The sequence below is a fragment of the Channa argus genome, chromosome 6, assembly GCF_033026475.1.
Source record: "Channa argus isolate prfri chromosome 6, Channa argus male v1.0, whole genome shotgun sequence".
Taxonomy (NCBI): Eukaryota; Metazoa; Chordata; class Actinopteri; order Anabantiformes; family Channidae; genus Channa; species Channa argus.
The window spans coordinates 7290089-7311925 of record NC_090202.1 but is presented as its reverse complement, the minus strand read 5'-3'; the positions used below and the strand labels follow the sequence as shown (position 1 = coordinate 7311925).

At 42.9% G+C, this 21837-nt stretch overlaps 2 protein-coding genes across 4 annotated transcripts; one reads left to right on the top strand and one right to left on the bottom strand.

Moving 5' to 3' along the window:
- Positions 1-428: 428 nt before the first annotated feature.
- c18h3orf33 (c18h3orf33 homolog (H. sapiens)) lies at positions 429-3729 on the bottom strand. Of its 2 annotated transcripts, none has more exons than XM_067508549.1 (5): positions 3553-3729; positions 3170-3229; positions 1945-2104; positions 1352-1512; positions 429-1216 (listed from the first exon to the last, which is right to left on the bottom strand). In XM_067508549.1, the coding sequence occupies exons 1-5, from the start codon at positions 3712-3714 to the stop codon at positions 959-961; spliced, it is 801 nt and encodes a 266-aa protein (XP_067364650.1). In that variant the 5' UTR covers positions 3715-3729; the 3' UTR covers positions 429-958. The 2 variants fall into 2 exon arrangements, with proteins under 2 accessions (XP_067364650.1, XP_067364651.1); XM_067508550.1 differs by having other exon boundaries at positions 3412-3696.
- Positions 3730-4316: 587 nt separating this feature from the next.
- On the top strand, positions 4317-21395 carry LOC137128784 (mediator of RNA polymerase II transcription subunit 13-like). Of its 2 annotated transcripts, none has more exons than XM_067507310.1 (30): positions 4317-5183; positions 5859-6093; positions 7236-7404; positions 9628-9773; positions 9914-10111; positions 10415-10609; positions 10734-10890; positions 10981-11088; positions 11174-11890; positions 11983-12199; positions 12359-12389; positions 12490-12611; positions 12769-12859; positions 12948-13144; positions 13638-13837; positions 14171-15060; positions 15175-15339; positions 15428-15651; positions 15745-15940; positions 16046-16427; positions 17306-17522; positions 18521-18712; positions 18805-19028; positions 19143-19285; positions 19434-19592; positions 19830-20006; positions 20109-20254; positions 20511-20675; positions 21007-21107; positions 21197-21395. In XM_067507310.1, exons 1-30 carry the CDS (start codon positions 5118-5120, stop codon positions 21327-21329), a joined length of 6363 nt encoding a protein of 2120 aa, XP_067363411.1. In that variant the 5' UTR covers positions 4317-5117; the 3' UTR covers positions 21330-21395. The 2 variants fall into 2 exon arrangements, with proteins under 2 accessions (XP_067363411.1, XP_067363410.1); XM_067507309.1 differs by having other exon boundaries at positions 15172-15339.
- Positions 21396-21837: the final 442 nt, after the last annotated feature.

Below are 21837 nucleotides of genomic sequence, written 5' to 3'. Positions count from 1 at the left end.
CATTTGCAGGCTCTCCTTCCTCCTCCTGTCCTTCCCTTTCTGCCTTGGATGCATGGGTGAAGCATGGATAATAATTATGGCACACAGAAGCACAAGGTGTTTCTGGATCTTTGGACGTGTTCTGCAAACAATGACTATTACATGTGCATAATCTTGTACAGAGGAAATTTGCTTTGGGGCTTGTTTTCACCAGCCGGTCTGAGCTTATTGCAATGAAACCAAAAAAATAAAACCCATAATTTTTTCCTACATTGTATGTGTTTCATTGTGTTTGCAGTTTACAGGATTTGTCTTATTTCTCTTCTTTTTTTAATTTAAATTATGACTAATCTCTTGTTCAGCTACAAGGGCCCTCTTTAATGACACTTGAAGACCCCCCCCCCCCCAAACACACACACACTATATGTAAGGCTCCCATGGGGTTTGAGGGGACCAATATAGAGTTTAGCCCTTCAGTCCACTTTGTATTTCACATTTGGTGTTTCTATAGCAACGGTGGTCTTAGAGAGGGTCAAGAAGACCCCCCTCTTCATTTAGAAGACCATTAACATACCCGCCCCCATCTTGTTTGTAGTTGGGTGTTTTAACCCACACACACAGAGCAGAGGCTGTGCTTATCTGTGGTTTAATTGGGTAAGTGAAATCTGAGGGATTAGCATCAGGATATGAGACAGGGTTTAAACCAACTTTATATTATATATAACTTTTAATTGCAGATAAACCCCAAATGTTTTATTACAGGTATAATGAGGAAAGAAGAATGAAAAGCTCCTAGTTTATAACATTAGACAAATTACAATTTTCTTAATTTTGTACATTACAGATGGCAGCTGGATTGAGCAATATTTCATCCATCTAAACTCCTTTTTATTTTATTTTTTTATTTTTTTTACATCAGATGTCTATAGTACCATTTAGTACCATTACAATAAACTAACTAAACTTTTTACATTTTAGATCAACTGGTCCTTTTAAAGATCCTACGCATCAGTCTGACTAAAAGGTTGTCTCGGACAGCCGTGGAGGCCCTTTCCCAAAAGCCATCCTCCTTCCACAGTCCCCTACCCTTCCTCTCAGCTTTGGCCTCTGCCCTGTGCAGCCGTTTGTGGAGACGCCAGTAGAGGGGAGAGTCAGGCAGGACACCACTGAGGGGTGCAGAGCGAGCCAGTCCGAGCTGGAGGACCTCTTCATTCAAACAGTGGCTCCACATCGACCTCTGGTGGAGACAACAGAGAATAGTAAAAAAAAAAAAGTAACTTAACAGAAGACACTCTAATCAGCTTTACATTAAGTTTTCACTGATGGCAAATAAACATAGCTCAGATTTCCTTCATTGGTTCGAATACCTCACCTTGGTTTGAGACACCAGACAATGTAGTGTGTCCTCCTCTCGGCTGATCAGTTTTAGCCAGACTGTTTGGCCAGGAGCCAGATTCTTCTGCAGCCATGCCCTCCCATCTGGCGTCAGCTCCACTCCAGTAAGATGCACCAGTAACAGAGATGTGCACACATCTGAAGAGGACATAAAACAATTAGCTATACGTTTCATGAGTAATAGCTTCCATTGTTTAGACTACCACAGTGCTTGATATCGGTGCTAATAGAATGGCTGATTATATATGCGTATGTATCAGCTGCCAATTCAAAAAAGGTTCCACCTGCAGGAAATGATTAAGATGATGATGATGATAAGATAAAACACTGGTTCTAAACTGTGCACTCACCAATCAGCCAATCAAAACTTTTAACACTGTTGTGGACAAGAGTCAGCATACAGAAAAAATATAAAGCTGGCCATGATCGACAGGTATCAAAAGAAACGGTGCTCACAGCTTGCTGCATATGGAGCTGCACCATAGTGACCCCTGTCCACCATTACATCAGTTGTAGCTGACTGTCTTATTCGACAGTGTACACGCTCACATAATTGATTTCCCACTTTACCCTTGTGCTTTGAAAGTAATGGTGAGAGGAGTGGCAAATAAATTGGGATGTGCTCCACTTGGAGTCCTTTCTCTGTGATTGCTTGAACCTTCCCACAGATGCTGACGTTCTTCTCAATGAAATGAGCGGGAATCTCAGATGCAGCTCGAAATTTGGTGATCTGAGGAAGGTGAGAAGAGACAAGTGAGTGCCAACATTTAGGGACATTTTGGTTAAATATCTGAAAATTCATATCAGTAACATCCTTTTTTGTGTGTGTTCAGGGTTGCCTCAGCAGATCATTGTCAACATGTTGATTAGGCACAGTGTTTACAGCGGATGCCCTTCCTGAAGCAACCCTCCCCAGATTCTACAGGGCTTGGAGTGGCACTCCACAGCTGTTGGGTGTTCATTGTCCTGCCCAGAGACACTTTAACATAAAGCCGGGACCGGGGATCGAGTGCCTTACCAACTGAGCCACAGCCACCCCCCATATCACTCACATCCCAAGAGTGTAAAATTATAATACACAGTGAGAATTAAACCGAGTGCAATGGCATTAGCCTTTTGCTGTTCTTAATTAGTTACGCAAGAATGTCCTAAACATTACCCACTCGGTGTCAAAATTTACCCTGAGGAAATGTATGAAAGTCATATTTTTAATGTAATAATGGACAAATTAAGACGAAAACTGGCCCCTGGGCAAAGGTAAATAACCCCCGACATCCCCCAACCACCAACCATCCTACATCGACTGAAAGACTCAAGACACAACAATTGTCTACATGAAGTCATTTTGAGCCACTATTGTAGTTAGTTTAAGCATCTGTATCATCATTTTGTGTCCTATTATTTCTTTTAAGTGTCTTCGTAATCTCTTTGTGGTTCTTTTGCATTGCTTTGTCTCCTGCTGGTCATAGTGGGTTTCTCCTTTTCTATCTGTTTGTATTTGTTTGTGCTTCTTTTGTCTTCTTGCATTCGTTGGGAAAGATCTGTATCTCCATGTGCTCATTTTGTTTCTTTTAAATGAGTTCACAAGTTCACCATAACATACATGGGTTTTGTGTGCGGGGGGCCCCCCTGGCCTCTCCAGCTTCGGGCCTGTGCCCATTTGGCCTGCTCATTAATCCATCCATAAATTAAATGATTGACAGCAAATACAAATAAAACCAAAAGTTACAGTTAGCTGACTCTATAATTTCATTTTAGGGTCCTTTAGCCCCAGGTGTGTGCCTTTCCATCTTACCAGTTTAATACTCCGTGCAATAACAATTACACCAGCAATGGCCAGCCCGGTGCTTATGTTCTGTGTGAGAAACAAGAGATCAGTGAAGAGCATAGAGATGCCAGGATGACAGTGGTAAAACCAAGTTAGCAGAACAGGTGTACTGGGCACAAGAGGATAATAGATCCTCAAAGTAGTGAATTAAGTGACATTGTGTGATAGAGAGGAAGAGGTTAAATGGAATTCGTCCTGTAATTTTTTACGCAGTATTTCTCTGAATGAAGAAATGCAGATCCAGGTGTCTCCGGTGCCGTATGGCAATGAAGTGATAATATGTACACAATCGTGCCCATGCATCACCAGTCGATTGTAGCTCATTGTTTGCACACAAAGCATAATCCTACCCGGACAAGCGTTAAATTATCATCAGCGAACTTAGATATTAAAGACACGACGTTTTGAGACGACTGGCTTCCTTGTTCCTTTTGTTGTGTGTTTCTCATTCCTGCTTCAGTTTCTCTTTCTCGCGAAGTCTCCGGCATGTTGTTGACATTTTGTCGACGCATCTTACGCCCCGCCCACTTGGGAGGGACCTACATGTTTGTGTATAGTCACCGCCCTGTGGCTCCGTGTGAACATGACAGGTTGGACGTGCGCGTCGATATGTAGCCCTCCAGAACAACTGCAATGATGGGAACTTTACACTTTGAATGCCGACGTTATTAATTCACCAAAATATATGAAATAATATAGTAAAAGACAAAAGTTAGTCATGCATATAGTAGCTGATCCACCTTTGCCTAATAAATAATAATATGGTTGGAGCAACGTAACGTTACCACTCTTTGTCTGCACAACTTGACCTAGATAACTTCATATCTGCAGAATAATTCAGTGCACAAAGCAAAACACTGTCAAACAATAGCACTGTCATGGTAACAATAATTACTATTCTCTGCATAAATCCAAAATATTTCTCAGTTTTTTGAACATGCAGCCCATGCTGCACAGTGAAACATGTTTAGTAACAGACATCACTGAGGAGTCACCACTGACTGCATGACAGATGCACTGGAGCTTTCATCTTGTAAACTGTGAAGTCATGGAGCTACTTGAAGCCGGATAACGCCCCCATTACCACAAATTGGCCAATAGGAGCCGAGAGGCAGAGTTGTCCTCCTGGCCGCCATTAAAGAATTCAATCCATGAACTGAAATAATGGAAATCTGCGGGACCCATGGATCAGGCTGAGAAGACTAGCCGATGAGTAGTTTTGCTATATGTGACACTTCGTCCGTTTTAAGAGGAGTTTTACTATGACGGAACTCTGTGGCGGTTTTAGTGAACGGGAGGGCGGTGTAGCTAAGTGTTTTATTTAGCTAGCAATCTAGCATTGGAGCGCTGGTATGTTAGCTTGCCTGCTAGCAGGCTAGGAGAGATCAGGGGGAGGGGAGAGTTCCTTTGCTTTGAAATTGTTTCAGATCAGCTAGCTTGCATTAGCATTAGCACACCAGGGACTAAGCTTTTGGGGTGAAGTTTTTTTTTTTTAGTTTTTGACCTTTTATTTTATTGCGCATATAACTTTCCTGGTGTTTGGTTTAACATGAGTGTGTCAATCAGATGTTAACGTTGACTATTTGATCTCAATATAGAGTAGCAGCAGGCTTGCGGCTAACCACATCAGACAATACATTTCAAATAGGATTGATGAACCGAGTAGCTAAAAGCTTACAGTTGACGCTCTGGCTGCCTGTCTAACGTTAGCTTATCGTTAGCTGCTGGTGGCTAGCGCCGGTTAGAAGTTGTCTGTTTAACTAGCGGTAGCTAGCTGTAGCTAGCAAGTTGGTCAGCGCTTTAACGAGATAATTACACCTGAACATCGCTTCGCCAGCGAGTTAACCCGACCGACTATTCCCCCTGATGGTGATTGAGACAATGGACTTAAACGCTGTAACCACGCAGTGAAAGGATGAGTTCGTGCTTTGTACCAAACGGGGCCAGTTTGGAGGACTGCCACTCCAACCTCTTCTGCCTGGTAAGACTCTGCGCTAGCTAGCGTTAGCTCTGATACTGAGGCCAGAAAGCCATTTTGGCTAATCAGGCAACAAGCTTTGTAACGTCAGTTGCAGACTGGCGTGAAGGCATCGGGCCTGCAACTTGCAGATCGTGATCTTGTTAACTTTCATAACAGAGACAGTGCGTATTGTGTGGCCGTTGTAATGAGGAGTTGCACATGAATATGTCATGATCGCTTCTTTGCACTTCATTGGTTGCAAATATATTCAATTAGAACTTTGGTAAGGTGACATGATGGTAACAGTTCAGGCCATCAGACCAGTTGTTTGAAAGTTGATAAACACATACGTATTTACCTCCATTTAAGTGACACCGCTGTATATAATCATGCATATTGGAAGTAAAGCCACATCGTTGTTGCTGTAATTATAAATATGTTATAATGACTTCATGACAACATGTTTTCAGTCATGATGGATGTGTTGCTCAACTTATACACTTTACAACTTTTTCCATTAAAAAGATCATCTATATAACAGGAAAAACAGTCCTCAGCTTTTCCCTACTGTGTGTGTGTGTAAGAGTAGAAACTGAGACATTCACTGAGCTATGCAGTCAACAACAAATGACTGACTTATTGCTGTGGTGCTATGTAGGATGTTCATGCCCACAATATTTTTCCCCTGTTCTTTAGGCTGATTTGACTGGAATAAAATGGAGGCGATTTGTGTGGCAAGGACCCACTTCTTCACCCATCCTTTTCCCAGTGACCGAGGAGGACCCTATCTTGTGTAGTTTCAGCCGGTGCCTTACGGCAGATGTGCTGAGTGTGTGGAGAAGACACCACACCCCGGGTCGCAGGGAGCTTTGGCTTTTCTGGTGGGGTGATGATCCCAGTTTTGCTGAACTCATCCATAACGAGCTCTCAAGTAAGTCCATGCAAGGCCTCCGTGTTTTCTTCACGCAATAACAAAAGAGATTACACTGAAACAACATTTCACTGGGTTGCGTAAATGGCAAGATTATTTGTACATCTACCTTTCAATACATATATATACTCATACAGTCTAATCTGATATTCGTGATAACATAGAGATGTGAAAATAAATAAGTTTTAAGTGTTATGTTTATTGCTAATAACTAATACTTCCTTATTGCTAACAACTAATATTTCTGTCTTCTACTAACACTACTCTAGAGATCCTGTGTTGACAGATAATTGGAAGCAAAGTTGATCCATTTGTAGAAAGTTAGTTCATGTTTAAACATGTTTGGCGTTTGATGATAATGCCAGTCAATTTAAACTGCAGCAAAGAATCCTAATACAGTCTTAATGATACAAAGTGTGAGGATATGTTACAATAAACTCATTTGTTTGTGACTAACAGATCTTTTATAAACGCTTGTAGAATTATTTGGCTTTCAGCCGTTGACACACAGCGCAGTGTTTAGAACACTGGAGAAAGAGAAACACAGTCAAGATTTTTGGATGAAGGGTTCGTTCCAGCTTGTTAATATTCAAATCTGAAAAAAAAAAAAAAATCCCTCAGTCGGCTGCCAGACTGACAAAGTTTTGTCTTTAGTCTCAAGCAGGTTTAAGTGTTACTTGAAGACAACACTGATAAGTCATTGTAGAGAAACGGAGCATATTTTCTTTACTAAAATCAACAAAACTGCAAAGAGAGGTTGAAGGTTAATTTGAAGTTGGAAACTTGCACTTAATCATTATGCCGTCAGGCTCTTGAACACATTTCACATATTGTTAACTGAAGCTCTATTAAAAAAAGAATTGAAGATTTGGCTTGACCTGCACAACAAATTCAGAGCTTTATAAAGTTTTACTTTCTCTAAAAAAAAGTTGATTATGTGACACATCAGGCAATGTTACCAACACTGGTTGAATGAATATGTTTTAGGTTATGTTATTACACAGTGACCAAGAATGTGAATGTTGTCAGGTGTTTTACAAACTAAACCACACCTTCTTATGGATGTGACAAACCTGTGAGTTAGGAAAAAGAGGTGTGTATGTAAATAATATCTTGTTTAATATATATGGCTTTGATTTTAGGCGAGGAAGATGGGGAATGGGAAAGTGGACTCTCCTATGAGTGTCGAACGCTCCTGTTCAAAGCCATCCACAACCTTTTGGAGCGCTGTCTCATGAACCGTGGCTTTGTTCGCATTGGCAAGTGGTTCGTTAAGCCATACCAGAAGGAGGAGAAGATAATTAATAAAAGGTATGTCCTGCTTTATAACAGCATGGTGCAAGGCTAAATGACCCAATACATATAGTTGCATTGCGTTTTGTTCAGATCAGAAGGGTTTGCCAGCATCTCATTTTAGAGAACTTCTCTCACTTGCTGACTATAATCTTGATGATTTTAATCCTAGCTGCCATGCTTACTGTGCTGTTAATGAGTACCAACACTTCTGCAGGTGTTTCACAATAAAGTCCTTAAAAAAAATGGCACTCATAAGGCTTAGAGAGTTTGAAGTGTTTTTTGGTTCGCTGACATTATTTTGGGGGGTAAAAAAAAACTGCAGAGGTAAGAAAATCTATGAAGCTGTCACAAAAGAGTACTAATGGCTAATACTGTTGTTATTATCAGCTTATGTAACAACATTGCATGTCTTACAATAAAAGGCCTAGCTTACGTGCACCACAAGCCAGCTTCTTTATAACACAAGAAGCAACACACTTGGTGAGAATAAATAAGGCAGCAGAATAAGATCTGAATCGCACTTGTCATACTACAGGCTTTTTTTTTTTTACCCTTGTAAGTATTGATCAAGTTTTGCAGCATCTATAGGCTTGGCTGTTAAACTTGCCTTTTTTTAGAAGTGTACATACAGAACCAACAAAACAGGAGCTTGTTCAAGACACCTTCAGGACTGAGTGTGTGTGTGTATTGCCTCTTTAAGCTGATGTCTTCACTGTTTTGAAAATTGTGCTTATGGAAGTTCTTATAAGAATTTGTGGCCTCTGACAGCAATTAATTGTCCAAATTCCCATTTGAGATCCATCTGGGAAAACGGTGCTGGCAGCTGTTCTTTCTCAGCTGTGATAATGTGAACGGATAGCTGTTTCTGGGGAGAAAACATAATCATCTTCCTATAAGTAAAAGTAGCTGAAACGCATACACTCAAGGGTTTCCATTGGTAGGGGAACCATGACAGTATACTGTTGACGGCTGTTCATATTAAACTTCTAATAAAGTTTTTCTACGTTGTTGGAGAGCAGAGGTCTTTTTTTTTAAAGCAATCACTTACATCTGCTTTGAGTCTCAAGGATCCTGCTGGTCTCAGAGAAAATGTTGCTTCCTGGAATTTAATCAGATGGAACAATATGATGGATTGCATTATTACAATTTATTTTGACATCACCAGCATGCCACATTTTCACCTGGTGTCACACATGAAATGCAAGAAGAAAAAGTCATGCAGTAGTTTGTCCAATTAGTTGCAACTAGTGTAACAGAGTGAAACTTCAGAGTTATGTTTAATGTCCACACTTACACTCTGCCCAACTGTGAGGTAAAACTGGTCTGTGTTGTTGTTCTACAGGCTTGAGGCAAACCAGCAGCTGCACGTAAATATCTGAGTGCTTCAGAACTGCTGTTGTTGCCTCTTGTACATGAGGGCAGCGACATAGATTTAACGTCCCTTGTTGCTGTTGAACAAGGGGGCTGGAAAATCCTGGCGTTCCCTGATGAGCTAGTTTAAGGATTTTGGTCCAAGCTGATTTGAGTTTGATGCAAAGGTTCCAGAGAGTTTTAAGTAGCTATATAAAAGTGCTGTATTACAGTATTAGCTTCTGTTTTCACATAAAGATGTCTACAAGGCTGAGTTGAGGCAGCACCTCTGACAGAAGAGTCTGGCAGTCTCGCTGTTGCCTGCCCACTCTGGCTGGTAAACAGGGCAGTCTTTGGAAAATGCGGAGTGCGCACTGTGGTTTTACAGCAACCATGTCAACAAGTACTTTTTTAGTGCATTTAGCAGCCTGGGCTTCTAGAAGTAGTTAGTGAAAAAAAGATGAATGTTGTTTTAACATTTCATGGATATAATTATGTCCCATGTTTATTTTTGGATTTTTTTTTTTTTTTTTTTCTGTTTTTTTGCCTGGAAGATTTGAGTGTGTACAGGTAGCACCAGCCCTCTGTGTCTCTGTGGAAGCAACAGTTGTCATTTAAAAGCCTGAAATGCATCACTGTCCAGTCCCCAGCCTAAATATTCAAGAAATTGTATTTCTCTTATCTCCACTCTAGTCAGTCCTCCCTCCTCCTCATGAGTCATTCCTTAACAGAGAGTGACGGCCGGCTGCAAAAATAAGCTTGCTCTTTTTATTTGCATTATTTATTTATTTATTTAAGTGTAAAACTCAATGATGTTGGTACGGTTCTTTAGATTATTCCCTCTAAACATTACAATGTTCTCTTCCTTATTCTCAACCCACCTTGCAGCGAGCACCTGTCCTGTGCATTTACTTTCTTCTTACACGGGGACAGCAACGTGTGCACAAGTGTGGAGATCGCTCAGCATCAGCCTCTTCAGCGACTGAGTGAAGAGCACCTGAGCCTTGCCCAGCAGAGCTCCAGCCCCTTGCAAGGTAGGATAAGTCCATTTTTGCTCACTCATCAAATTTCACATGGAACTGGTCTATTTCTTTTTAAAAATTAAAAAGGAATTATTTGGGTTAATTAGTATTAGTATCAAACTTAAATACTGCAACTCTTCCCTGCCCTCTAGTCATCCTGAGCCCGTATGGATTGAATGGGACCCTCACCGGCCAGGCTTTCAAGATGTCAGACCACCCTACTCAGAAGCTGATTGAAGAGTGGAGGCAGTTCTATCCCATCAGCCCCAATCCCAAGGAGGTTCAAGAAGACAAGATGGAAGACACAGACTGGGAGGATGACTCCCTGGCAGCTGTGGAGGTCCTTGTTGGTAAGGCCTAATATTACTTTTCTAATATGGCGACGGACGGGCAGGAAAGTTGTATTTAAACACAAAATTGCTGCTGAAGGTAAAAGGGTAAGTTTGGTAATGTTTTTTTGATATTCCTTGGTTCAGATGGTATTAAAAGTCAGACTAGAATTTAGGTGTTCTCATAGATAGATGAATGAGTTATTGGTTTGACAAATTATTTTTGTTTATTTTACATATTACTATGGCAAAAGGTAATGTCATTTTTGTTGCCCTTTTTGTTTTTGAGCTGTCTTTGTATTAAATAAATGTGTTTGGTTCTAGCGGGAGTGAGGATGGTTTACCCTTCCTGCCTGGTGCTCCTCCCCCTGTCGGATCTCCCTGTTGTAGTACCTCAGGCCTCAGTCAACCCCTCAGGAAGCCTGTGCGGTGCTCAACAGGGCCAGGCTGCTCACAGAGATCCTGCCATGTCCTCTGTCACTCTAACTCCTCCAACATCCCCAGAGGAGGCACAGACTGGTAAGACTTGAAGATGCATTTCCACTTTCATTAGCTGTTGTTGTTGTGTGTTTTTTTTTTTTTTTTTTTTTTTTTTTAAGTTTCTGTGTCAAACATTATTGGTTCTTTTTGTCTTCCCTAATAGATTATCAGCCTGCACAGAGATGGCTCAAGTTGTCCTCTGCTACAGATGCCTACAGCTCTGACAACACTCTTCATGGGGGTAAAATCCCACGCAGGCTGGCCAGTCAGATGGTGGAGACTGTCTGGAAGGAATATAACATAAACCGTACAGGGAACAAGTATGTTTAGTGTCACCTCTTCCGAATAAGCCCTCAAATAAATGCCATGTGCTGGCTGATAACATGTCTGTCTTTTCTGTTTTGTAAAAGGAGGAAATTTACTACCTTGACAAATGGGACGTGTGAGGAGGAGTCAGACAAAAGTGGACTTTGTGAATATGTGGATTCAACACACAGATCGCATTGCAATTGCTCGAGGTATCTTATATGGAATGCATCAAATATTTTGTTAAATATTAACAGACAGTATCTTTTAAACATTGCTTTGTTTTTCCCCAAATAGACACAAGAATCAGAAACAGCGATCGAGCAGCACCTCAGGACACCTGCCATCATCCACTCAGCCCACCCAGCCGACCCCCAAGCACAAGCTGGTCGAGAAGCTAGAGAAGGGGGAGAAGCAGCAGAAGAGGCCACAGACGCCTTTTCACCACCGCAACTCTGTGAGCGACGAGCAGTCCTTGGAGCCACAAACCCAGAGGCTCTGCTTAAGGTCACAGGAGGACAGCTCATATCCCAGCCTTCACCACGTAGACACAGCGCCCTCAAAAGCCCCAACACTGCACACGCATGGCCCCCCTGCAGACCTTGTTGGTTCCCCGCCTCCGCCTCCCCTCAGCCCACATCCCTGCGACCATGTAGAAGGTGACCTGACTCCAGGCCGAATGAAGAGCTCCTCGACACCCATTCACCAACCATTCTACCCGCCTTCAGTGGAGCCCTGCTTGCTGCCGCAGAAGGGTTCATCTGAGGAGCCGCAGCTGGAGAACATCCCCGTGCCTCTGCCCTTCCCCCCGGCTTACAATGAAAGCTTGGAACCTACTGTCTTTGTAGGTTCCGCAATCAACCCTAATGAGGACTCCACCCACAACCCCTGGAAATATTTTAACTTGCCCAGAAAGAAGGCCTCCAACTACCTGACACCCCAACTACCTGTGGATAAAATACGAGATGATTCTGGAGGAGGTGGAGGAATGGAGGGTGTAGTTTCTGTCACTGAGTAAGTTTTTAATAGCTCATCTTCAGCTGCAGAAAAATGTCTGTTTTTTTCACCACCATCTGAACATCTCTTCACAATTTCGCTCGTTGTAGGTTAATGTCAGGCTCCACACAGCCACTGAAAGTGTCTCAGGAGCTGGTGAAGGCCTATGCCCAGCGGAGAAACAGCCACCTCGCCTCTGCCACAGGAGATGGAGAGCATGGTGAGGAGCAAGACCCTTATGCCTTCGTAGAGGGAGATGAAGAGTTCACCTTCACAGAGAAGAAGGACAAGCCTGGAACTGAGAGAGAGGGCAACAGGAAACACAAGGTGGGTTCTTAAATTGGGCTGAGTGCTTGGGTGGGCTATATAAAATCTGCTTTACTTTCCTGGTAAAGAACTAGCAGGATCAATGATACTGTAAAAGTAAATAACGGTCGTCATCAACAATTAACTAAATCCTGTGATGGTTTTCTTGTTTTGACTCAGATGGATGAAGGAAATGGTACATCAGCAGATGGTGAGAATACATTCATCCCTTTATATGTCGCCTTGTAGTCTGACATTTAATTGAAAAAAATGTTTGGAGTTTGGCGTCTTATCCAAGGTCTTCTTTCCAGATGGTCAGGGTCCATCAGGCAGTAAACCTTTGACCTCGACAAGTCTCATCCATGAGAATGACCTGGCAGTGTCATATAGTGACTTGGATAAAATCTTCAATTCGGATGAAGACGAACTAACGGTAAATGGCATCATTTAATGTGTTACCTGATTGTTCTACTTCTCAGAACTTAAATACATTCAGGATCCTGTCTTGATGTGGTCCTTTTACATGCTAAGATTTAGTACGTGATATGAGGGTTTGAATGTATAGTTTTGTTTTTTTCTGTGTCATGTAGCCTGGATCTAGAAGAGCTGGAGCAGGCACAGAGGATAAGTTTGGCTGTAAAGAAACTAAACCAACCACGTTGGACCCACTGTCCTGCATAAGTAAGAATATTGCACATTAATTATTCATCACACATTGCAACTTTAATACATGTGTTGTTTTAAGTGAAGCAATGTCTGTGGTCTCTAGGCTCAGCAGACCTGCACCAGATGTTTCCCACTCCACCCTCTCTGGAGCAGCAGGGTTACTCGCCCATGAATTCTGGGAACAAGGATAGCCTGGAAGGAGGGGCTGGCCTCACTCTGCTGGACAGCAGCCAGCTCAGCAGTCACTTCAAAATGGAGGTGGAGGAGGGATTCTGCAGCCCCAAACCATCAGAACTAAAGGTATGACACATCACACACTCGCCAAGTGTGGAGAAGGTAGAAAATGCAGCTGTAGCACTTATCTGAGGAGTTTTGTCCCTTACCCAGGTCACAGCATTCCCATATGTGATGTTTCGGGGCAACAAGGCTTGGTTGAGGTGTCTTAAATTTATATTATGTGATTGTTTTCAAAGATTTTTTTTTAGTAGTCAAGCATAGATTGTTGTGGAGAGGTGCTGCTGAAGACTCCTGTTACACAAACTGGCAACAGGTCAAAAAAGAATTGATACCTGAATGGGTGAATTGATTTCAAGTCACTTTATAGGACATGATTGATAAATGTTGCATAATGTATTGTAGCTTTACCTTTTGAATTGAACTTGAGTCTGTAAGAGCGATGAAAAAAAAGAACCTCAAACAAGTCCTAATGCCTCCAAATATCACTTCTGGGAAAACCACATCAAATGTTTGTAAATTAGCATTTTTCAATATTGACTCCCATCTCTGCTTTCAGGACTTCTCCTTTGTGTACAAACCGGAGATGTGTCAGCAGTTCATCGGCTGCTCCATATACGCCCCCTTGAAGACTCTACCCAGCCAGTGTCTGCTGCCTATCAAACTGCCAGAAGACTGTGTGTACACGCCCAGCTGGACCTTGGGCAAAATGGAAATGATAACCCCAGCCACTAATGTCAACATCCTCACCAAAGACAGGTAAAAAATTGACCCACTTTATGCATTCATATAATGCCGGGAGAAGATCTGCCCAATGAACCCTGATCTATCATTAGTGGGGGCATGATTGGCTGTGTTTAGGAATTTTTGTACCTTGGAATTTTTGTGATCTGACAAAACTCTAGCCAAACTGCAAAAGGGGTAATGTTTGAGTTTTGGGGTAGATGCAGCAAATGTACACATTACTTTTTAGGGGGGTCATGCTGCATGCTACTGTATACTTAATGGTTAAAATCTATCTTATATGTGAGTAGCTGGAAAGATTAAAAAAGATCATTTTTAATGTTATCAGTGTTAATCTCTTTATTACAGCAATGTCCCCAGTGTGGAGCCAGACTACAGCCAGACCTACACCCCTCAGACCCAAACACCGTTCATGTCTAGTAGTGCCCCTCCCAGCAACAGTGGCACAGGCATCCTGCCCTCCCCAGCCACACCTCGCTTCTCCGTGCCCACACCTCGCACACCACGCACTCCACGGACACCACGCGGCCCTTCCAGCGTCCAGGGCTCGCTCAAGTATGACAACTCTGATCTTTACTCCCCTGCCTCCACGCCCTCCACCTGTCGACCCCTCAGCTCCGTGGAGCCGGCCACCGTGCCCTCCATCCCCGAGGCTCACAGCCTGTACGTCACACTTATTCTGTCTGAGTCAGTCATGAACCTCTTCAAGGACTGCAACTTCGACAGCTGTTGTGTGTGCGTCTGTAACATGAACATCCGAGGCGCAGATGTAGGCGTCTACCTCAAGGACAATGGCGAGGCCCAGTACCCTTGCACTTGTGGCTTCAGTGCCGTCAGCAATCGGCGCTTTGGACAGTCAGCCGGGCTCTTCTTGGAGGATGAACTGGACGTGGTGGGACGGGGCTCGGATGCCAGTCGGGACACAGAACGGCATTTTGAAGAGCTCAGAGCTTCCTCAACACACAAGGCAGGCAGTTTAAAAGAGAAGCCTCCAGATGAGCTGATCCTGCTCCTGCAGGACCATTGCACCAACCCATTCGCCCCAGTGGCAGGTACAGAGTACCCCAAACCAGGCTTAGCCCCCAGCTCCTTTCTGAGGGTCGAAGAGAGAGACTGTTATAACGACTGCTACATGGCACTAGAGCATGGGAGGCAGTTCATGGACAATATGTCAGGAGGCAAAGTAGATGAAATGCTTGTGAAAAGCACCTGTCTTCATCAGTGGCCAAAGTGCAAATGTATGTATTCTTGTAATTTTCACTCATAGTTCCTGCTCTGTTTGCCTTTATTCGTTCCCAACTTCAGACACAATCAAGTTAACTTTTCTGTCTCTGCTTTTCTTTGTGTAGCAGCAGATATGAGCAATCTGTTCTCTCAGGACGTCCTACGGGTGTTGTTGTCCCTCCAACCTGTGCTGCAGGACACCATTCAAAAGAAAAGGAGTGTTCGCTCTTGGGGTGTCCAGGGACCGCTCACGTGGCAGCAGTTTCACAAAATGGCTGGGAGGGGATCATATGGTTCGTGAAAGTGATTTGAACTAATCCGTTTTTGAAAAGTGTAGTCTTTATGGTGATGGCTGATCAGTGATGTTTTGTTTCATCACAGGAACAGATGAGTCTCCCGAACCTTTGCCTATCCCGACCTTTTTGGTGGGTTATGAGTATGACTTTGTGGTGCTGTCTCCTTTTGGTTTGCCCTACTGGGAGAAGCTTCTCCTGGACCCCTTTGGGTCCCAGAGAGACATGGGATATATCATCATCTGCCCGGAAAATGAGTCTCTGCTCCGTGGGGCCAAGACCTTTTTTAAGGACCTAAGTGCTATGTATGAGGTACGTACCTGGCACTTTATAAAACCCATCCTTCATGTGCTGGCAAAAGCAGTGTCACACTCACTTTTGTATTTACTCCCCTTTTCTCAACAGGCATGCCAGCTCGGGCAACACAGGCCCATCTGTAAGAGTTACCCAGAGGGCATTTTGAAGGTCGGTTCGACAGAAGCCAGGAGCATGACAGAGCAGCCACTCAGTGACTGGTTCCTCAAGATGGCTGCCAGAGACGGAAACAACGAAGCCTTTAATAAGCTCAAAATCTTCGCTCAAGTGTGCCGCTATGATCTAGGTAACATGTTTCCTCATAATGCAAAAACGCCGGGATAATAAGGTTCCATAGTTTGTACAAATGATGATTGATCATTTCCTTTTTTTACGTTGTGACCTCTCTCAGCTCCATACCTGTCCGATCAGTCTTTGGATGGCTCTTTGTTGTCCCAGCGTAGCCCGACCATGGCCTCCTCATCGTCCCAGACCTCCAGCAATTCTAGCACATCCTCAGGACTCCAGAGCACCAACAATACCAGCTCCAGCACTAGCTCTGCCCAGCCCACCCAGGTCAACAGCACCCCTCCTTCATCTTCCTCCTCAGGCTCCCAGAATATCGGGGGAATGGCCTCGTCCAAACCGAACTCCTACACGCTGTTTGGGACAGTAGGTTTGCAGGGCAGCACATCTCAGAATGGACCCCAGTCAAACCCACAAGGTTTAGGGGGCCTGACAGAAAATGGGCACTTGGCCAACCAGTCTCAAGGGTCAACTGAGACGCCAGAGAGGTAGGTTTTGTCTGCTTTATATGTGCTGCTTAGTTCTGTCTCAGTTGTACACTATGACAAATGCATCGTTGCAGACACCAATTTCTAACTTCACTTTGACACCTCAAAAAGTTTTAATATACCATTTTAGATGACACTGATACAACAGTGAGGGCATAATAAATTCAGATTAAGTTAAAAAAAAAATGTATTCCATTCAATTTTTAAGCCTTTTATTTTTTATAAAAAAGGCTTTGAAAATGACTAAATAAAAATAACAACCAGAACACGAGTTTGATTTCATTCAAGATCATTTGACCACAGTTTCAAAATATATTTTGTGACCTCAGCACCACATATATGCCACGTCCGTCGGATTATTTGTTATTTTGATAGTGATTCATTAATAAATGTCCTTATTAACAATAGATTGTTTTACATCTAGTTTGTGATCTATGAATAATATGTTCTAGCTTCGTAGTCAAATATACAGGGACTTTGTGGTTACACATTCTGTATTTTCAACTGACACTGCATCAGTAAAGCTTGCTCACCCAGGGTATAAACATTGTTTATTTAAGTAGAAGCAACTACACCTGTAACTATTATTTTTATATGTCAATTAATCTGCAGAATATTCTTTTGCATAAAAACTTTAACTGCCGATTTTTAAAATCAAATTGTCAACTACTTGTTCGAAGTCTAGAAGCAAACCTGCGTTACTCTCATTAATCCCAATTTTTTTATTTATTTATTTTTTTCTTATTTGCGAAATCCTTTTGAGATTTTCTGTATTGTAGTAACAGTTTACATATTGTCAGTATGTCCAATATCAACATACTGGCCAGCCTTATTTCAGTTATTGACCTGCTAAATAATATGCCAACCTTTCTTGACAGCACAATGGAAAGAGACAAAGTGGGTAAGCCAACGGACGGGGAGTCCCACGCTGTGTCTTACCCTCCTGCCATTGTGGTGTACATCATCGATTCCTTCAGCTATGAAGATGCAGACAGAGAGGTCCATTCCAGCACCTACACACTGGGCTTGCTGCGCTGCTACATGGAGATGCTACAGGTCCTGCCCGCTCACATCAGAAACGCTGTGTCAGTACAGGTACGGCCAATGCTACAGCCTCAGGGAAACACTGACTCGACGGTTTCTTGTTTTCATACTTTGGGAAGTCATATCTGGGCTTATGAAATAAATTACATTTGAGACACTGTATTGGCTAAAACTGTTGATATCGGCAATTAAAGAAACCTGAATTCCCTGGGTAGGTTTCTACCATAGAACACAGACATCTCTGCCACATACATGCAAGATTTCTAAATTGGCCTTCTCCAAAAAACCCGTGGATAATGAAGGGCTGCAGGTAGGACAGTGAAAGGCTAAATCAGGGAGAGATCATCTTTAATTTTCAGTAGGACTTTGGGCAGACTTTGATTTAAAACAAAGTACCTCATTTTTTTTTTTTCCTAGACAGTTGGTGGTGTGTATCAACTGTTTCTATCCCCCCTGCAGCCGTCACTGCTGTGACACAACTACAGCAGCAAAAACAGAAAAGCCAGAAAGCAGCATTTTCACTTTATAGACAGTTAAAATCTGAGTCATGCTTCCAAAATAAGTCAGAGGTGGAGGAGAAATCTAATTACTCGTCTGCTGCACATGTATGTGGATTTCCAGTAACCAGGTTTATTAAGTGCATGTAAGTGTGACCAAATTTAAGTTCACACAGTCATTTGTCTTTCCCAGAAGGGATTGGTTCAAACTATAGATGACATCAATCTCTTTTTGGCAGTTTAGTCACAAAAGAGCTGGTTAGCACCAGGCATAAAGAGGTGTAAAGGGGCAGGGGACTCATTAGTAGAGGTGGTAACTGCCACACCTGTTATATGGTGACACAGGATTGCATCAACGTGCCAGAGGGAATTTAGAGCACAAGAGGTGTTAAAGTGCTAAGTTTTTCAGTGTTGGTGAATACAGCGTTGAAAGAATAGTTCATAGTTTAATACCCATCTTGTTTCAATCATGTGCTTCCCATTGTATTTAATGTGAAACTGCTAAATATAAATATTTCATTGCTTGACACTTATTTCCCCTTTTTATCCCAGATTGTTCCATGCCAGTACCTGCTGCAGCCAGTACACAGTGGGGATCGCCACCTCTACGGCCAGCACCTCAAATCCCTGGCCTTCTCTGTGTTCACTCAGTGCCGTCGGCCTCTGCCCAACTCCACCAACTTCAAGGCCCTAACGGGCTTTGGTCCTGGCCTCGCCATCGACATGGCTCTCAAGAACCCAGAGGTAACTGCTGACCATGTGTTCTCGTGACTGAAACTGCTGTAATGTCTGGCGCAGAATGCGAAGTCTGATAGTGTGCTGTTGTGTATTCTCAGAGGCCTGAGTGTTTGCGTCTGTACACGCCACCCTTCATTTTGGCTCCAATAAAAGATAAGCAAACAGAGCTCGGGGAGACGTTCGGTGAAGCATCCCAGAAGTACAACGTCCTGTTTGTGGGCTATTGTCTGTCCCATGACCAGCGCTGGCTGCTGGCTTCCTGCACTGACCAACATGGAGAACTGCTGGAGACCTGCATCATAAGTATCGACGTACCCAACAGGTAGAAGCACTCGTGTACAATAGAATATAGAGTCCCAGAGGATTCCACGATTTGTTACTGACGTGTACGTGTGTGTATGTGTGTGTGTTTTAATCAACATTTGTGGTGCTTCAGGGCTCGCAGGAAAAAAGGCTCAGCCAGAAGACTGGGCTTGCAAAAACTGTGGGAGTGGTGTCTCGGCCTGGTGCAGTTGACATCGCTGCCATGGAGAGTAGTCATTGGGCGGCTTGGCAGAATGGGCCATGGCGAGTTGAGAGGTACACACACTCTGAGAACATGCAGTTATGAAGCTTATTTATATGCTCCACCTTCCATCTACTCAGACCCTGCTTCAGGTTGCATGTGGCACGGCTTTAAGCTTTACCCAACTGATGTGCTCTTTGTCTTGTATTTATCTCAACCCAGACTGGAGTATTCTGCTGAGCAGGAGGAATTTGCAATCACTCAGTAAACGTCTGAAGGAGACATGTAGGATGTGTGGCATCTCTGCTGCTGACACTCCCAGCATCCTTAGTGCCTGTCTTGTTGCCATGGAGCCCCAGGGTTCCTTTGTCGTCATGCCAGGTAAAAGCAAATAAGAAAAGTAAAAGGGTTTCTTGGACTTTATTACTATCAGGGTTTTGGAAAGACTTAACTAGTAACTTCCTACTTTGACTAATGTATTAAGTTGTGCATTATTAAAGTCTTAAAAATATGTAAATTTGAAGTGAACGCTGCACAAAACCCTCAACAAAGCAAAAACTTTATTTTTCACTCTGGCGTTAATGACTAATGGCCTTTTTTTCTATCTTGTCTCCTAAGACTCTGTGTCTACAGGTTCAGTGTTTGGTCGCAGCACCTCACTCAACATGCAGACATCGCAGCTGAGCACTCCTCAAGACACATCCTGCACACACATCCTGGTGTTCCCCACCTCAGCCATGGTGCAGGTCAACACTAACACCTCAGAGCCCATTGACTTCAATCCCATAAATCCTGGTAGGGTTTTTGTAGCCGACAGAGGCTGTAAAGAAGGTTCAGTGTATAAAAAAATTCCCATGACCTCAGAGTTTAAAATTTGTCTGGATGTTGTCTTCACAGATGGATCTGATGGAATGGGCATCTTTGACCTGTTTGACAATGACATGGTGGATCCAGACCTCATCAACATTCTGCCCAACTCCCCCACAACCTCCCCTGTTCACTCTCCTGGGTCCCACTATCACCAGGGAGGAGATGGAAGCAAGGTCAGTCAGTTTAAATTTCCCAAAAATGTTCTTAAAAATGCTCTTAAATGTCTATTAGTAACAATATTTAGTTGCATATCTTCCAGCAACAAGAGTGTGAAGAAGATCTTGTTTGTCTGTCAATGTGCACAAATCATTCAATTTAAAAACTACTTGCACACATCATGCTATTAAAAATTTAACATAAATTACACGAAAGAACATTTAAAATTGCAATTCACTGGTATAAATGAATTTAATTGTTGTTGCTTTGCAGGGTCAGAGTGCAGACCGTATGGAGTCCCACGAGGAGGCTCTGAACATCCTGCAGCAGCCGATGGCTCTCGGTTACTTCATCTCCACAGCAAAGGCTGGACAACTGCCTGACTGGTTCTGGTCAGCCTGTCCTCAAGCCCAGAACCAGTGCCCACTCTTCCTCAAGGTACACTTGCACAAAGAAACGTCTCCTTTTAATCAGCTTGTTAGAGTCCCCAAATAATTAGTCTGTGGGCCCACAACGAATGCTTTTTTTTTTTTTTTTAATACATTTATTAGTTAATCATTTGTATTTTTGTTGTGTGACATCTTTGTCTTGCTTTGTCCAATCCAGCCCAGTCCCAGTTTAAAAGCAGCAGCAACTGAATCTTTGATATTTGTGCTTGACAAATCAGATCAATATTCAAATCAGATATTACTGATTATTCATCATTTGGTCTATATTTTGGTTTTTCAGACTGGATGTGGTGTTTAATTCATATCTCACTTTCCCACAGGCCTCTTTGCACCTGCACGTGTCTTCTGTCCAATCAGACGAGTTCCTGCACAGCAAACACTCCCATCCCTTGGACTCTAACCACACTTCCGACGTGCTCAGGTACGCTGCTCAGTTCAGAATACCCTGCAACAAGTTACACTCAGACATGTATTAACATTGCCCTTGTCATTCTGCCTTCCACATGATAGATTTGTTCTAGAGCAATACAACGCCCTCTCCTGGCTGACGTGTGACCCTGCGACCCAGGACCGCCGCTCCTGTCTGCCTGTTCACTTCGTGGTGCTTACCCAGATGTACAACTTCATCATGAACATGCTCTGAAGTGTCGTTAAGGGGATCAGACCGCTGAGATTTGATTGGAAGGACCCCTCAGTCAAACTGTGGACACCTGACATTCAAAAGGACCTCACACTCCATCAGGGCAAATGTGGAGGATGCATTCGTCCTCTTCCCTTATGTTCCCTCCCCCGCAGTGTATCTCACATGACACTGACTGACTGGAAGTTTCCAATCAACCAATCAATCAATCAGATGCCAAGAATCTTTTGGAAGATCAAGGGACATTTCCTCAAGGAGAATAAAATGTCTTTTTATCAACTGTAGATTGCAATCTATGAAATTTTATCTCAATGAAATGCCTGCATATATTATTTATTGTAAGTTTTTAAATGTGGAATTTTTAATGCTTAATATCTTTTATATATTACAAATCCTAGAGGGTGTGTACATCTCACTGTAAAGGAATTGGTTGAAAAACTAATTTTCTCAATTACAACACAGAAAAACCTGTTCAAGTGAATTTTGCTGTAGATTGCCTTTAGAATATTAT

Coding starts and splice junctions, on each gene's coding strand:
- LOC137128784 (XM_067507309.1), top strand. CDS start 5,118: ATGAGTTCGTGCTTTGTACCAAACGGGGCCAGTTTGGAGGACTGCCAC. Junction 15,340..15,427: donor GGCTGGGAGGGGATCATATG/GTTCGTGAAAGT, acceptor GTTTCATCACAG/GAACAGATGAGTCTCCCGAA. Junction 19,593..19,829: donor TTCCTTTGTCGTCATGCCAG/GTAAAAGCAAAT, acceptor TTGTCTCCTAAG/ACTCTGTGTCTACAGGTTCA.
- c18h3orf33 (XM_067508549.1), bottom strand. CDS start 3,714: ATGCGTCGACAAAATGTCAACAACATGCCGGAGACTTCGCGAGAAAGA. Junction 2,105..3,169: donor TTGCACGGAGTATTAAACTG/GTAAGATGGAAA, acceptor CACCTTCCTCAG/ATCACCAAATTTCGAGCTGC. Junction 1,513..1,944: donor ATTACTTTCAAAGCACAAGG/GTAAAGTGGGAA, acceptor TGTCCTCTTCAG/ATGTGTGCACATCTCTGTTA.